At 34.2% G+C, this 15,528-nt stretch overlaps 3 protein-coding genes across 8 annotated transcripts; 2 read left to right on the top strand and 1 right to left on the bottom strand.

Annotated features, from left to right (window-relative positions):
* Positions 1–756: 756 nt before the first annotated feature.
* LOC128881510 (uncharacterized) lies at positions 757–3,482 on the top strand. 2 transcript variants are annotated; one of them, XM_054132627.1, is made up of 6 exons: positions 757–1,153; positions 1,214–1,414; positions 1,569–1,669; positions 1,841–2,824; positions 2,899–3,024; positions 3,194–3,482. In XM_054132627.1, the coding sequence occupies exons 2-6, from the start codon at positions 1,301–1,303 to the stop codon at positions 3,480–3,482; spliced, it is 1,614 nt and encodes a 537-aa protein (XP_053988602.1). In that variant the 5' UTR covers positions 757–1,153; positions 1,214–1,300. The 2 variants fall into 2 exon arrangements, with proteins under 2 accessions (XP_053988602.1, XP_053988601.1); XM_054132626.1 differs by having other exon boundaries at positions 758–1,149.
* A 1,027-nt stretch (positions 3,483–4,509) lies between these two features.
* LOC128881509 (iduronate 2-sulfatase) lies at positions 4,510–6,892 on the top strand. 2 transcript variants are annotated; one of them, XM_054132625.1, is made up of 8 exons: positions 4,510–4,695; positions 4,843–5,020; positions 5,084–5,214; positions 5,293–5,464; positions 5,553–5,702; positions 5,765–5,902; positions 6,013–6,395; positions 6,530–6,892. In XM_054132625.1, the coding sequence occupies exons 1-8, from the start codon at positions 4,510–4,512 to the stop codon at positions 6,872–6,874; spliced, it is 1,683 nt and encodes a 560-aa protein (XP_053988600.1). In that variant the 3' UTR covers positions 6,875–6,892. The 2 variants fall into 2 exon arrangements, with proteins under 2 accessions (XP_053988600.1, XP_053988598.1); XM_054132623.1 differs by having other exon boundaries at positions 6,013–6,401.
* LOC128881505 (transcriptional regulator ATRX homolog) lies at positions 6,416–15,471 on the bottom strand. Of its 4 annotated transcripts, none has more exons than XR_008458094.1 (19): positions 15,114–15,471; positions 12,414–14,954; positions 12,000–12,289; positions 11,750–11,868; positions 11,509–11,654; positions 11,202–11,435; positions 10,891–11,101; positions 10,387–10,799; positions 10,006–10,304; positions 9,620–9,914; positions 9,261–9,547; positions 9,028–9,187; positions 8,585–8,932; positions 8,218–8,518; positions 7,950–8,147; positions 7,749–7,868; positions 7,514–7,687; positions 7,213–7,325; positions 6,416–6,692 (listed from the first exon to the last, which is right to left on the bottom strand). XR_008458094.1 is itself a non-coding variant. In XM_054132616.1 (19 exons), the coding sequence occupies exons 1-18, from the start codon at positions 15,128–15,130 to the stop codon at positions 7,278–7,280; spliced, it is 6,201 nt and encodes a 2,066-aa protein (XP_053988591.1). In that variant the 5' UTR covers positions 15,131–15,471; the 3' UTR covers positions 6,416–6,692; positions 7,258–7,277. The 4 variants fall into 4 exon arrangements, 3 of the variants coding, with proteins under 3 accessions (XP_053988591.1, XP_053988592.1, XP_053988590.1); XM_054132616.1 differs by having other exon boundaries at positions 7,258–7,325; XM_054132617.1 differs by lacking the exon at positions 7,213–7,325.
* Between the last annotated feature and the right edge of the window lie 57 nt (positions 15,472–15,528).

Below are 15,528 nucleotides of genomic sequence, written 5' to 3'. Positions count from 1 at the left end.
AAGTCGAAAGGTCAAGAGAGAAAAGGGAACGTTCGCTGAAAATACTTAATGGATTCATTATAGGCCGTGTCGAATCGCCGTTTCCGTTGGAATGCATTTCTTTAGAATTCGAGTCGAGTTAGCTTTTGTTCCAGCTCGTAAGATCCTTGAAAATAATAGACTCGCGCTGTACCTCGGTTCGCGTTTCCGGCGACTTCTTCAAGAGGGTAATAAATTTCCTTAAGGGTTGCTGTGTCTCGCTGGCGCGTTTTCTCTCTCTAGAGCTCCGCGCTTTCCCTTTTCACATGTAGCCTTGCACAAACATGGCCGCGCGACTCCCACCTCCACCCGACTCAGGGGTGGATCCGAGATCGATGAAGATCACCGATAGAAGGATTAGGGCGCAACCCCCGGTTGGACCAGGACAACCCGAAGGGAGGATCGAGAATCTTCCGAAGAAACAGCAGATCGAGCGAGGATTTTTCCGGAGAGTTCAATCGTAATCGAACCTCTGTTAACGAACTACGAAACGATTTAAAACCAAACGAGTCGACTGAATAAACGTCTTTGCTTTTTCCTAAAAGTATTTCGAATTTTTTATTTCACGCGCCTCTCCGGGCAGAGCGGTTCAGCGCTCCACGGGCACCTTATACACGTCAGAAAATTCCCTATCACCGCACGACGCGTTCCACAACAATATATATGACATGTATATATTTACATATGCTTACGTGAATATCAGGTTGAATTACTAACAATAATATGCATGATACACGTGCAAGTTCTAAATATGTACTTTAATAAAAAACTGCACTGAACTGAACTAGTTAGTAACGCCATTTAGCGTAAACAGTGCCAACTATTTTTTACTACAAACTTGGTCGTTTTGCCAACGATGGCGCCACCAGTGTTAAAACCCGCTCACTGAGCGGCTCACCGAGCGGTGGCCTTTCCGGATGCACCCAGTGTGTCACGTTCAATTTGGAGGGCGCATCCTCTGACAGTGGTTCTCAATGATAGGTTGAGATGTTAGCTGCATTAATGGTGGACAGAAAAACGACAGTAGCCCGTGCACTGGAATGACAACAAGTGATTGATATTATTGACGACGGTAGAATGTGAGGTGCGAGAGGAAAGATATTTCGGCGCGAACGGGAGCGCACTTTGTTGGTAAGTAGCCCGACAAAGCATCCCGTTCGTGGAAGTGATCGTGCATTCGCGGCTTTCATTCAAGGTGTAGGAAAAATTCGCTACGAATTGCCGTCGGTGAGTGCAGGTTATGTGAGCTACGAAACGCGTCGTCATTAGCCGTTTCCCTCGAATGCTGGCCAGGATGGGCCAGGGTACGGACACCTGCACGGACAGACCTACCGAAGTCAGCGTCATTAGATTTGTATCGAGGAACCGCACCATCGAGGAAATCGCCCCAAAAAAGGTAAAATCGCCGGAGCCATTTAACGGGTTCAATGACCCCTAACTCAAAACAAATCATACGGCGTTTCTCCACCTTCGCCGACCTATCGCACCTCCTTTCTTTAATTATGCCGCTGAATAGCGGATTTTTGAAAATGATCGACTATATTTTTCAGGAAATATATACTTGCAAACAACGAGGTTGCGGTAAAGTATTCACTAATCAAGATGAATACAAAACACACGAGGCTCTTGAAGCCTTAAAAATTAGGTTTATGTAAGTTAATTTCTCGTTTTAGATTACAAGTGTCAAAGACAATTGTTAATTTTGAAGAGCAAAGATCGGAATACGGATCGACTTTAATCGTATAATTATATTCGCGAATACGATGTTTTCATTGATGCGATTCCTATATTTATTTATTTATTTATTTATCTATTTATCTAGCTGTCGGGAACCGGGATGCGGAGAGGAATTGTCAGATCCTGGAAGTATGTGGCGTCATTATCAAGAGTGGCATAATAACGAAACAAATGTATTTATATGTCCGTACACAAACTGTGGATCTTTACATTCAACCAGTAGTAATCTAGAAGAACATATCGAAAGCTGCCACAGACAACCGCCAACACTGCCAACTGAACCAGAAGTAATATGTTTTGAAGACCTTGAAAATGCAATGGACGAAGAAGTCGTACAGAGTACAGAAGATTGCTATGAAAAGAGAACGAGCGAAACATTTGCAATTACGGGACACCAGTACGACGATAGTAACGAGCAAAGTATTCGTAGAAGCGACATTATACAACAACAAGAAAAGGAGGTCCCTCACGATCGGAATATTCCAAACGATAACTCGAACAAGGAAGACTATTCTTCTACTGGCGAATCCTTGAAAGAATCCGATGGATATCCTATAACTGAAAATCTAATTTTAAATACAGAAAATTTTCTATCCAAGTACGAAGGCAATATGAACAAATGTTCAGAACTACAAGTAGAACATTCCCAAGAAAAAAGTAACGTAGTTTACGTGAATGGTGATATTACCATTACAAAGAATTCAAAGAACGAGGTGTGTAATATAAATTCCAGGAATCAAGACCACAGAATAGAATTGGATAATCTCGAACGAATCTTCAGAAGCGACCACGATCGCGATTCTTCGAAAAATGAAGAAAATACCTTGGAAACGAATAGTAACTGTTCAGACGACGAAGAGTATACTCCAAAGAAACAACGTATGTCCAGATACAAACAAGAAATCTATAAGTGTGCCACCAACGGCTGTGGGAGAAAATATAAATACATATCCCATTATCGTCATCACCAGGACAGTCATAAATTAGTAGCTAATACAATTAATTCAAATTCTAGCAAACCGATAGTCAAACTAAAACAAGGGAAAGCTTCGACTGTCAGTTTTTTCTTGTAAGTACGAATATTTCTAGTATACTCGTGTTCTAGATCGATTATTTTTTGCTAACTTATCGTCTATTAAATAGATGCAAGATTCCTGGCTGTGGAGCACAAGTGAGTAATGTGACTGGTCTATGGAAACATTACCAGGACAATCATGCTAATTCAAAACTGCCAGTAGTACAAGGAACTAAAAATAACGAAGTATTTCGGTAAGTCTTATGACTGTACATTCAATTCTTACGTTTCATAATTAATACTAAAAAGAAAATAACTGCTATCCTTCCTTATATCATTGATGTGCTAAACTTTTCAGTAAGGTTTCTGAATTTGTTACTGTACAACCGTTTTGACACAGCTTTAATAAAAGACATGTTTTAGATGCAAAATTCCAGGATGTGAAACAGAGTTCAGTACAACGGTAATGTTATATAAACACTTCAGTGAAGTGCACTCAAATGGTACTGGCAATAATGCTAGCACAAATACAAAGACTGGAAATGGGAGTAGTTTTCATTATACTGAAATGTTCAAAGATGATGCTACCAGCCCGCAAGTAAACTTTAAGACTGACTTTAAGGCAAAGCATAATATTAATGTAAATGATTGTACGAAAAATACTGATGAACAAAGATTATCGTCAGTCGTTAAAAAGGAAATTCGAGATTGATTCGAGATGAACTAGTGTCTTTAACCGCGATGATAAATAATTGTAGCAGTATAAAGCAGAGTATTTCGCCAGGGTCGTATGTATTCGACTTACAAAACGAATTGTTTTCCTTCTTCTTAATCAACTCGTCTATTCCTTTTTAGTCCTTATCTCGTTGACTAGTCATTCTTTGTTACGTTTTCATTACGATTTTGAATACAATGGCCCTTGTTAGATACTCACATTTTTATGATTCTAACTCTGAATAAAATAGGAAATGCGAACTAAAGAGATCAAACTCAAGGACTGTCTGAATTTTATTTCCACGAGTTCGAATTATCAAACAAATGATACTATTATATATAATAAAAGTTTTCTAACTTAATTCACAGAGAATATTTGAACAGTATTCGATTTCTTTTTGTATTTTAAATAACAACAAAAAAAGTATTCAATTTTTAAGAAAGGAATTTACATGCATTTCGTTCTTAAAAGTACAAGAGTTTAAAGGTAACTCTGAACTACTTTAAAAATATGAAATGCAATTCAGACAGTCTCAAGAAGTAAAGTCTTGTACGTACACTCGATGAATGCAAGCATAAATGCAAATACAATTACAATTTCGTAGATTGACAGGCCTGGTTTGGCAAACTTAAAAATAAAGTGCAAAAAAAAAATGAAAGGACTTGCTGCAATAATTTGCGCGCATGTTATATAAAACTCTTAACTTTCCATACTGATTTTTACTATTTTATATTATTGTATCATTTTGATGTAATTTATATTACACATGTCATTGTAGTTATTATACTAGATATTGTAGAATTGTAAGTATTACACAGCATTTTCATTTGTATGTCTGTACGTTGAGAAATAAAGTGCAATAGCGAGATAAAGATATGAGTAAATTTTTAGTTTAGCTTGTACCTAAAATGATCCATCCAATAAAAAATTAAAATAGTCTTAAGATGCATCGTTCGATCCACTTATTGTTAGTTAAATTCGAACGAAGATGTCTTTCACATAATCGTGATCAATCGCACCGGAGATGTTTCTCATATTTTATCTTGTGATTTCAATTAATTTGTGCATCGCGCAAAAACAAAATTTTCTCTTGATAATCATTGACGATTTGAGAACATCTTTGGGGTGTTACGGCGACGCAAAAGCTTATACACCGAATATAGACCGATTAGCTCGGGAGTCTGCCATTTTTTCCCAAACATTTGTTCAGGTTAGAGGTTAGACAAAGTGGAACACACTTGTATCGGAAAATTAGCAATCAGAATATTAAAATATTATAGACATCTTACAGATGAATACGTAAAATATATTTTAGAAGAAAGTAGTACAAAAATACTTGAATAATAAATTGTTTCAGCAAGCTTTATGTGCACCAAGTAGAAATTCATTTCTAACAAGTAGAAGGCCAGATACGCTCAAACTTTACGACTTTTATAGTTACTGGCGAAGAGATGTTGGCAATTTTACAACATTGCCGCAACATTTTAAAAATAACGGATACATTACTAAATCTATAGGAAAAGTTTTTCATCCAGGTCTCTAGTCCTTACCATCCGTTATAATTATAATTATTCTACATTCTCGTTAATTTTTCACAGGAATTAGTTCGAACTATTCCGACGATAGCCCTTACTCGTGGACAGAAATACCTTTTCATCCGTATACAGAAAGATATAAAGATGCTCCAGTTTGTCAACCAAATTTGCGATTACTACCTGCACAAAATCTTGTAATACTTGACAATTATTTTAACAGACTAATATAATAAAATAGCAAACATATGAAACGACTTGAAATCTACTTTTAGATATGTCCAGTTAAAATTTCATCAATGCCAAATAAAACATTGCCAGACATAGAAATACTTAAAGAAGCTAAACGTTTTATACAAGACCAAGCAAGGAGCCCTAAACCTTTTTTTTTGGCAGTTGGGTTTCAAAAACCACACATACCTTTTAAATACCCTAAAAAATATCTAAGTAAATTTTATTGTAATTACCATTTATGACAATTACAATAATGGAATATAAATACTTGAAAGTCACACTTATAGAAAGAATTTTACAGAATATCATCCGCTACATAAATTTGAGGTACCCACTCCGTATAAATGGCCAAAGGACATTAGTAGCATTGCTTATAATCCATGGATAGATTTGAGAAAAAGAAAAGACATAGAAGCTTTGAATCTTAAATTTCCATGGGAAAAAATACCAAGTACTGTCGAAATTTATCCAGAAGTTAAAAGCATTACACCTCTATTTCTTTGCGATTTTTAGGATCTTTTGGCAAATTAATTATACAATCCTATTATGCAACTGTAACTTATATCGACAAACTAATTGGTAAACTAATAAATCAATTGGAAATTTTATCTATTCGACAAAATACTACTATAATATTAACGTCTGATCATGGTAAGTCAAGCGTTCTTGAATAAGACTTGAAAATAACGGTATACTCTCAAAGTATCAATCAATATTTATTTTACTACTAATCAAAATCTACCAAATTAATACTCGAACAGGATGGTCATTAGGAGAACATGCGGTATGGGCAAAATATAGTAATTTCGACGTTGCGCTAAGAGTACCTCTAATAATATCGATTCCAGGACTTATATTAAATACAAAACATCTAAGAAAAAACAATTCTCTGGAAGAACATTTCCTGTATTCCAAGAGAAAACTGAAAAATATGCAAAGTAAATATGGTATCTTTGATGCACTCGGAAAGCAAATAATTATAGATTCGGTGGTGGAATTAGTTGATCTATTTCCAACCATCGCAGATTTAGCAAACATTTCGATACCTATTTGTTCGAATGAGAAGAATTTTCCTCGTACAGAAACAATTTGTAGCGAAGGAATTTCTCTTATGCCACTTGTAAGAGCTGCTTTAAACGAAGAGGTAACGGTAATTAAGACTCATTGTTTAGTGACCTTAATCTTTCGTAGTGACATGTATTTAAGTAATTAGATACCATGTTATAAACAGTGTATTAAAAATTTGAATTTTCGATATTTATATTTATCAACTTACAGACCCTAACATGGAAAAAAGCGGCCTTTGGACAGTATCCAAGACCAAGTGTCGAACCTTCGATAAATCCAAACAGCGATGAACCACGTTTGAAACAGATTAAAGCTATGGGATATACTCTCAGGTCAAATAGATATCGTTATACTGCTTGGCTACCGTTTAAACCTGAAACGAAAGCACCAGATTGGAATAACGTTATAGCAGAGGAATTGTACGATCACGAAAAATATGAGTCTGAAATTCGAAATGTCGCAAATTCGCTAAAATACGAACATATAAAAAAAGAATTAAAAATTTTGCTGCAACGTGGCTGGAGAAGCGCTTTACCTGAAATGTTCAAGTATTAAATTATTTTTCGATTTCTTTGTTACATTACTAACATTAATCTATATTAGTATAAAAATCTCTTCTAACCGTTGTAGTAATATATCAAATATTTGCACACTCATAATTACGTACTTTTATATATAATTTTTTTTAACTTAGATATACTTAATAAAAACACAAGGTTTTAGTAATAATACTATATTACAATAATACTGATACTATTCGATATACGTTAAAAATTATTACTATCCTTAGCGATGGTAAAGCTTGTGGAATACATATAATGTCTATGTAAATGAAAAACTCCATTAATAAAAAAACTCATGATCTAGCAACAAAAACTAAATTTTCAATATACCTAGAACAATACAACATGACCATTGCGATTATCTAGTTTACTAACATTTATTTTGTTCACGCTGTTCACTCTTCTTGGGTCTTATTTGTCTTACTAACTGCAGTTGAAGTGATCTGAAATTATAGAGTAATTTTTTTAATTGTCACAAATGCAGATAGTTTTTACATACTTTGATCCCTTCTATTCTGTAAATTCTTTCTAAATAGATTTATCCAGAATTTCGTTCGTAGTATCTATATTAAAGACAAGCACGACCAAGTATCGAAATTCGAATAAAAGAATATCAACGCATGAATGTTACCTCTACAACGTCGTCGTCACCATTCCTAGATTTAGGGCCATTACTTTGATTAGTAATCGGAAGCTCATCCCTTGTTTGACCATTGATATTTATTGTATTAAGATTCTGTAAAAGTGGCATTCTACTCAAATTCGGCACTTGTGTTCTCAACTGTGTTGGCATTACTCCTGCGTTCTGTAATTTATGATACTTCAATTAAATATCAATCGAAAGATAATTTAATACTTTTAAATACCTGATAAGTCATTTGATTTGAAGAAGTATTCTGGAAAGTCTGTCGTTCCCAATAATTGTACATGTCCGTTAACGCCTTCGCTGTCATCATTTGTTGAAACTCTGGTGTTGCATTGGGATACTGTAGTGTAAATTACAATGAGATCATACCACATAAAAACGGACAATTTTCGAGGGTAATAAACAATAATAGTATACTTACGTCTTTGCGAATGAGTTCTCTAAACTTTTCGTAATCTGTACCAAGATGTCCCGATGCTGGCAAGCCATAATGATTTAAAAATGCGCTATTTGAAATAGGTGCCACCGTTGGATACATTTGCATCGGTTTTCCTTTCTTCTCTTCCTCGTATTCTAACCAAGCTTGCTTTCTCTCTTCTTCGTCTAATTCTTCTTCAGTCTATGTAAAATTAATTTACTTTAGCAAACGAAGTTTTATCGACATTTTATCGATGAAAATATTCCAAGACCTTGTTTTCCAGAAGAGAATCATGTTCATGGTAATTCTCCACGAAATTTTTATATTTCAAAAATATTTCTGCTAGTACTCTGTCTTTCGGTAAATTTAAAGTTGGTTTTTCGCCAGACGTATTCGGTTCGAACTTATACAACTCGCTTAAATCGTTATTGCTATAATGACGTTCTATTTGTTGTTCGTCAACAACTCTGCAGGAAAGCGACAACTTTGTCACTTGTCGATTATATATTTTTTCTTCCATTGTTCCAGCCGCTAAAAACCGATAGATGTAGCACGGTTTTTTCTGCCCGAACCTGTGAATCAAATGTATTACAGAAAATCATTGTAAAGCATTTCTTCGGTGAGCTAATACGTCATACCTATATACACGAAATATACTTTGAACGTCGTGGGAAGGATTCCAGCTTGCATCGAATATAATGACACGATTGGCAGCAGTTAAATTGATTCCTAATCCTCCTGCTCGCGTCGATATCAAGAATAATCTGGCTCTTGTGTTCGATGGTTTATTAAATATTTTACACCATCTATTTCTGTTATCGGCAGAGGTTTGACCATCCAGTCGAAAATAATCCAAACCTACCGTCCAACTGTCTCTGTGTCCGACAAGGTATTCCGAAGATGTATCGTTTTGCGTTGCATCATCGATTTTTTCAAGAAACTGCTCAATTAAAGTCAATGAATATAAAGACTGTGAAAATATCAATCTGAAAGATATTTTTTAAATAATATACATATATAATTTGTTACATTAAAATTTCTGATTAAGGAAGAATGTTAAAGCAATATATGAAAGACATACACTTTGTCACCTATTTGTCCGCATTCCTTTAAAATACCAAAAAGGAGCATCAATTTAGCGGAAATCCTCATGTCATCGAAATCTTCGGGTTGAGTAAACTGTAACCACCATTCCTCTTCTTTCTTTTCGGGTTCCTCTAGTTTCAAATCTTCTTCAACGTCTGAACACAACAATAGTTTATTTGTTACTCGATGTACAATTGAAGTACTTGTAACAACGAATTGAAACCATACCTATGTTATTATTTCTTGTACTTCTCCTATTTTTTGTCGAATAATTGGAATTGATGCTTTTAACGTCATCGTCCGTCGTATTACTTGAACTACTACTATCAGACTCAGAGTTACTACCATCATCAATGAAATTCCTCAAAGAACCTTCGGTATCAGTCGAAGAATATTTCTTTTCTCTCGCTTTTTCATTCTTTTCTGAGTTTAAACGTAAAACCATGGGATGCGTCCATATTCTTTGTAATACTTGAAAATCTGCAAAAAGTGATCCACCAGCGGCACGTTGTTGTCTAGACAAAATAGCACGTATTAAAAAAAACTTCGATTAAATGTTATACATTAAAGAAGATTGTCTTACTTACCTCGCAAAGTTATCCAAATAGTGCTGATACATTTTAATTTGTACATCGGTTAAACTCACAAAAATTACATATTCATGTTTCGGTGGTAGAAAGGGCATTAATACAGAGTAATCAAATCTCTGTACACTCCCTTTCAACATTTTGTGCAAAACGTAAGCACGTTTTTTCATTAGTTTAACGTCACTTTCGGTAGAATCATCGAATTGGCCATTGGTTATCGGATTTGCAAATCTGTTTAAAAATTCCTTCCTCGTTCCTAGAAGGTTAGGTTTTATGAATTGTACCATACAATGATCTGTAAAACAAAAATGATTTAGATACATAAATATCGGACGTTCTTCAATTGTGAAGATACTTATTATTCGATATTATTATTAGCTACTTACATTCTATTAAATTGTTCTGCAACGGTGTTCCCGTGAGTACAATTCTTCGTAACGTTTTAATACGCTTGATAGATTTACTAAGAGCGCTATCTTCATTTTTCAATAAATGACCTTCATCGCAAACTATCAAATCTGGACCAGGATCAATCAAACACTGTAGGATTTCTTCTTTCATAGCTTTTCGCATTCTATTATTGGCTCCGCTAAGATTTCTGAACATCTCGTAACCAATAATAAGTACACCACCAGATCTCTGCCAAGATTTTAGTAAAGTTGCTCGTTCTACATTTTGTTTGTATCTGTAACAAAATTATGAACAAATTACTGTAATTGAATATGTACTCATATATTGTATGCAAGTTAATTCCAAAAATTACTTACTTAGTCAATTCAAAAATATCAATGTCCCCGTTATCAACGTCCTTTAGCCATAAATTAAATTCATTGTACCAGTTAAGTACCGTAGATAAGGGACAAACGACCATGATAGTGTTGATACCAGTTTTTTCGTGTGTTAAAAGCGTATGTATTAGAGCAATTACTTGAAGGGTTTTTCCAAGTCCCATGCAATGCGCAATTATACATCCAGATCCTGAAGAAGTTTTCATCCTTTCAAGGGATTCAAAACAGGCGTCCCACATAAACTTTATTCCTTTTGCTTGATGTGGTTTCAAACGCTTTACCAAATCCTTGTGAACACTTAATAGTTCTTCTTTTGTTTCAGGATCAAAATCTAACACCAATTTATCTACTTTTTCCTCGCCAGCCAACCTTGCTTCATACATTTCATTGTACTATATTTGAGAAAAAGAAAGTTAATACTCGTTCTTATACACAAATTCTAGTAAAACTTCGAACTAATTGTGCGCAGTCACAAATACATACTACTTTTTGTCGTTCAGCGATGCGTTTAAGTCTCTCCTCTTCTTCCTTTGCAGCTTGTTTTGTATCGTCTGCAATGTGTTTATCTTTTAGTACTTTCCGAATGTTTTTACGACCTTTCTTCCCAGGTGTTCCTTGAGAGCTCATAAGATCATCGGAATTATCTTCGCTATCGCTGTCCATATTTCTAATACGTTTTCTCTTCTTTTTTGGTCTAATATGTAAATATGTAAATATGTAAATATAATATTGTTACAAAGGCATTATCAAAAGTCACCGAAGTCCTCCATATGGACATTTCCTCCAAAACGTACCTCTTTTCTACAGGCGAAGAATCCGAATCAGAAGATTTATGTGTTTTACGTTTAGATATCTTGTTTTGTTTTCTTCCTACCGAAAAATCACTGTCCGAAGATTTATTATCTTTCACTATTATTAAACTACTGGAATCTGAATCAGAAGTCACTAACTGTAGGTCTGAATCAGAATCGACAATTTTACGATTTCTTCTTTTACGTTTAATAACCGCGTTCTCGTCCGAAGAATCTCTATTTAAAAAAATTGTTTAATTTATTCAATACGTTATTTTTGTTTAACTAAGAAGCATGTTAAGTAACCCACGTATGATTTTCTTCTTCTTTTTCTCGTAATTTTTGTTTTTTCTTCTCCAACTTCTCCTTTGCAACATCCGAATCGGAATCTGAGAACTTCATTGTCAATATTTTGTTTCGCCTCCATTTCCCTTTTTCTCGTTCCTCTTCGTCATCCTAATTACATCAACACAAAAATCGACATTTTTTCATACGAACAATGGGTGATTTTTTCAAACAACATCAAAATAGTATCGCGTATAAATTCTTACCTCATTGTTCGTCGAACTATTTTGTTTTGTTTTCTTTGATGATTCCTTTTTCTCATCGTTTGTTTTACCATCATTTCCCTCCTGTTCACTATTGTTGCTTTCCGAAGTCTTTTTTTGTTCTTCGAATTGAAAATAAATTATGTCTTAATATAAGCTTATAACCTCACACAAAATATAGTAAGAGTGAATATGAAGTGGCTCCAAATCTAAACAAAATTAATATAGAGGAAGAACTCATTTAAATAATCACCGTTATCCGAATCGGTAGAATCTAAAAGCATTTTTTTTGTAGCCATATCTGCTTCCTTCATTAAATCTTCGTTAGTTTGTATAGTAGTTTTTGCTTTTGTAGATAGATTCATGCTTTCCAAATCCGAGTCTTCTTTAGAATTGTCAACAAATTCTCCGTTTTCCACTCTCTTTAAATGATCCAATAGAGTCTCTTCGGTTTCCTTTCCTTTAGTCTTTTTTACAAAAGAGGAATGACGCGAGGAATTTTTTTTCTTGATGTCTCTTTTAAGACTCTCTAAATTTGTAAGACTGTAAAAAACGTATTTAAATTTTTATTAAAAAATTATACCAAAAATATACTTACTAAAAATTGAAATATTCTCGAAAAACTTGTTACTAAAATTAATATGGTCATACTTTATATATTTTATACCTTTTTATTTCCTTATTATCTAAATCTTGTCGTGACTTCTCCAATGCACTTGCGTGCTTCTTTAGAATGTGTTTCGGTAATTTTTCAATAACAACATGACAACGCATTTTCAATTTTTCATCATTCTCTAAACCACATTTTAAGCTTAAACGAGTTCGTCTTTTCTTCACCCTTTCGCTGACACTAGTGTCAAACGTCGATATATCTTCAACTTGCAAAGAATTTTTTTTCCTCTCTTCCTTCTGTTTCTTCAAAGACGAATCTACGTTTGTATTTTGTAAACTGCAGTTGCTATCAGAGCTTAAGCTTTCACTGTCCGACGAAGCTAATAACGCTGCCTTTGCATACTTGTCCTTACTACTAGTATCAGAATTGTGAGTTTTATCGGACATTTCTTTTGAAGAAGATGGACTCATAGAATCATCTGAATTCGATTCAAGAAGAGCATGCTTAGCATATAATTCTGCATCTATATCCACATCCTCTTGTTTGCTCGACGAATTGTCTTTGTCGCTGGAATTAGCTATTCTTTCATTTGCTTCTTCCTTTCTCGTGGACTTTATTTTCTCAAATTGTACTTTCGATTTATCATTTAAATTACCTTCTGTAGAAATTTGGATAGATTTTTCATTTGGAAATATATCCGAATCTGATTCTAACATTGCTTTTTTAGCTGCTTCTTCATCATTTAGATTATCTAAACTATTATTTTCCTCTCTTTCAATCCCAACTGTTGCAATCGATTCATTGTCGTCTACTTTTGATGTTAACGTTTCTTGAGAAAAAAAGGAGTCGGGTGTATTTGCTTTCACATTATCTACATCTAAATGTTTATCATCAGATTTAACACTCAATTCTTTAGTTTCCGGCAAAGTTTTATCTTCGTTAACGCTGGTTTTTGTAGTTACCATTTCATCGATACCTTTTTCTGGATCACTCTCTTTCTCAGATTCGCTTTTCTTTTCATTTGCAACGTTAACACCATCAACTTTCTCAGTTGATTCTTCGAATATATCTTGTAAAGAATTATTGACGTCAAGATTACTCGAATCTTCTTGATTATCCTCGGAAGTCTCCATGCGTGCCTCAACAATTTTTGATTTATCTTTTACATCTGATTTATCAGACGTTGCCTTTCTCTTTTTATCGACTAAAATAGGAGAAACAACCCGATTATCTTCCGAGGATGACACGTTTTCATTACTGTCACTCGCCGATCGTTCCGATGTTTGATCAGGCATCGAAACTTCCGCTTCCTTATTTTTGTCACCAGTTATTTTAGTACATTTTTTTTCATCACCAGAAAATATTTCTTCGCTATCGCATTCCGAAACTAAACATTCTTCCTCTAAGAATGATTTCTTCTTTGGCAAACTAGATTTTTTTTTAGAGTCTGTTGTTCGCGATACTTCATTTTCATTTGAGAAATTAGATTCGTAATCTACATTTCGTAATTTGCATCTTTTACTCCATTCATCATAGAAATTTACTAAATCTTTCTCTTGTGTATCAAGGTCACTTTTAAATTTCGTAATTACGTTCCTCGATTTAAGTATTACGTTATTTGCAGATGCTTGATTTCCTAAATCCTTTTTTAAATATTTCCATTGTATGCGTTCCATAGATAGCTCGTATTCCGAACAGGCTTCCTTAAATCTATTTAAAATTTTAATAACACGAGACTTGAAAAGCAAACTTTGTTCTTTGCTTATCTCGGTTCTACCTTCTGCCTGTTTTTCGAATGTTAAACTTGACTTAGTAGATGACATATGGTCCCCTTTGCCTTGAAATAACTTTCTCTTGTAACTAGAACTAATATGAGAAAATTTTGATTTCTGGAATTCTTCGCCAGAACTAGAGATGACATCCTCTTTAGAAAAGTTTATGTGTTCTTTTCTTGTTTTCCTAGTTTGCTTTTCATAAGTCTCAACCTCTGAATCGCTACTTTCCGATTCTTCGTTTCTGCTTTTCTGTTTTTTTCCATCGTTTTTAACTTTCATACTTTTCGTATTTTTTCTATGTTTGCTTAATTTTAATTGCTCTTTACGCGATATTTCCTGCTTTTCGCTGTCGCTGTCATTGCAGTCTTCCGACAACGAAACATTTGTCCTGTTTTGTAATTTTTTGATCGTATCATCATCAGTCAATTTAGATTTGTTTCCTTCCTTCGACTTTGAATTACACTCGGTTACAGTTTTGTTTTGTACTTCTTTTATTATTTTCTCATTAGCCAATTTAGATGTTTTTCTTTTCTTAGATTTTGTATTATCATCTGAAATTAATTTAGAATTTTGTTCTGCTGAACTATTACCACTTTCGCTACTGTTTTTTAACTTTGTTTCAGAGTGCTTTCGATTTTCTCTCTTTCTTTTTTGTAAATCCTTCAGGTCTACCATGCATAAATTCACAGAAGAGGGCCTAACTGAAGGTTGCGTCTCTTCAGCAGAACTAGAATCATCGCACACAGTACGGATCAACTTTTGAGTATCTTTCGCTTTATCAAGCTTAATCATTTGTTGTGATTTTGTTTTAATACTTCGTCTGAAATAAAATCGATCTGTTATCCTAATAATACGGTATGCATGAGCTGTATAAATTGAATTCCAATTCAATTAGAGTTCTATTCCGTTCAAATTAATCTTTTCGAATATTTATAAAACCTCTAGTAGAAAATATATATATTTTTAAATAATTACTTACTTGGAACTAGTAGACATAGCGGCTACTAAAATATTTACGAAGTTCTAAGCTGATTTTGTATTAAAAAATATACAAAACATTTTCATAGTTTGGCTTAGAAGCCGAAAGTAACAACAGAATTACATTACTCTGTATATGCGACTAGAAAGTAATTCGCATCCTAATAATATTCACATATCCTTAGTTTATACTAAATCACTTTCATTGGTACACCCCAGTGACAATGTTTGTATTGTGTTTTGAAGAATACACCTCAATTTATAGACAGATAACGATGATAGTTGATGGATTCACAAGTTTTCACTTGACGCTTGACGCCATTGTTAATTTTACAGTTCTCCCCTACTCTAATGTCCGGGAGAATGCGTATGCGCACTTCTCTATATTTTTGTATTCCAATTTTCTTACAATTTCC

Source organism: Hylaeus volcanicus, chromosome 8, assembly GCF_026283585.1.
Source record: "Hylaeus volcanicus isolate JK05 chromosome 8, UHH_iyHylVolc1.0_haploid, whole genome shotgun sequence".
NCBI lineage: Eukaryota > Metazoa > Arthropoda > Insecta > Hymenoptera > Colletidae > Hylaeus > Hylaeus volcanicus.
The sequence above is the reverse complement of the archived record's forward strand: the minus strand, read 5'-3'. Positions and strand labels throughout refer to the sequence as shown.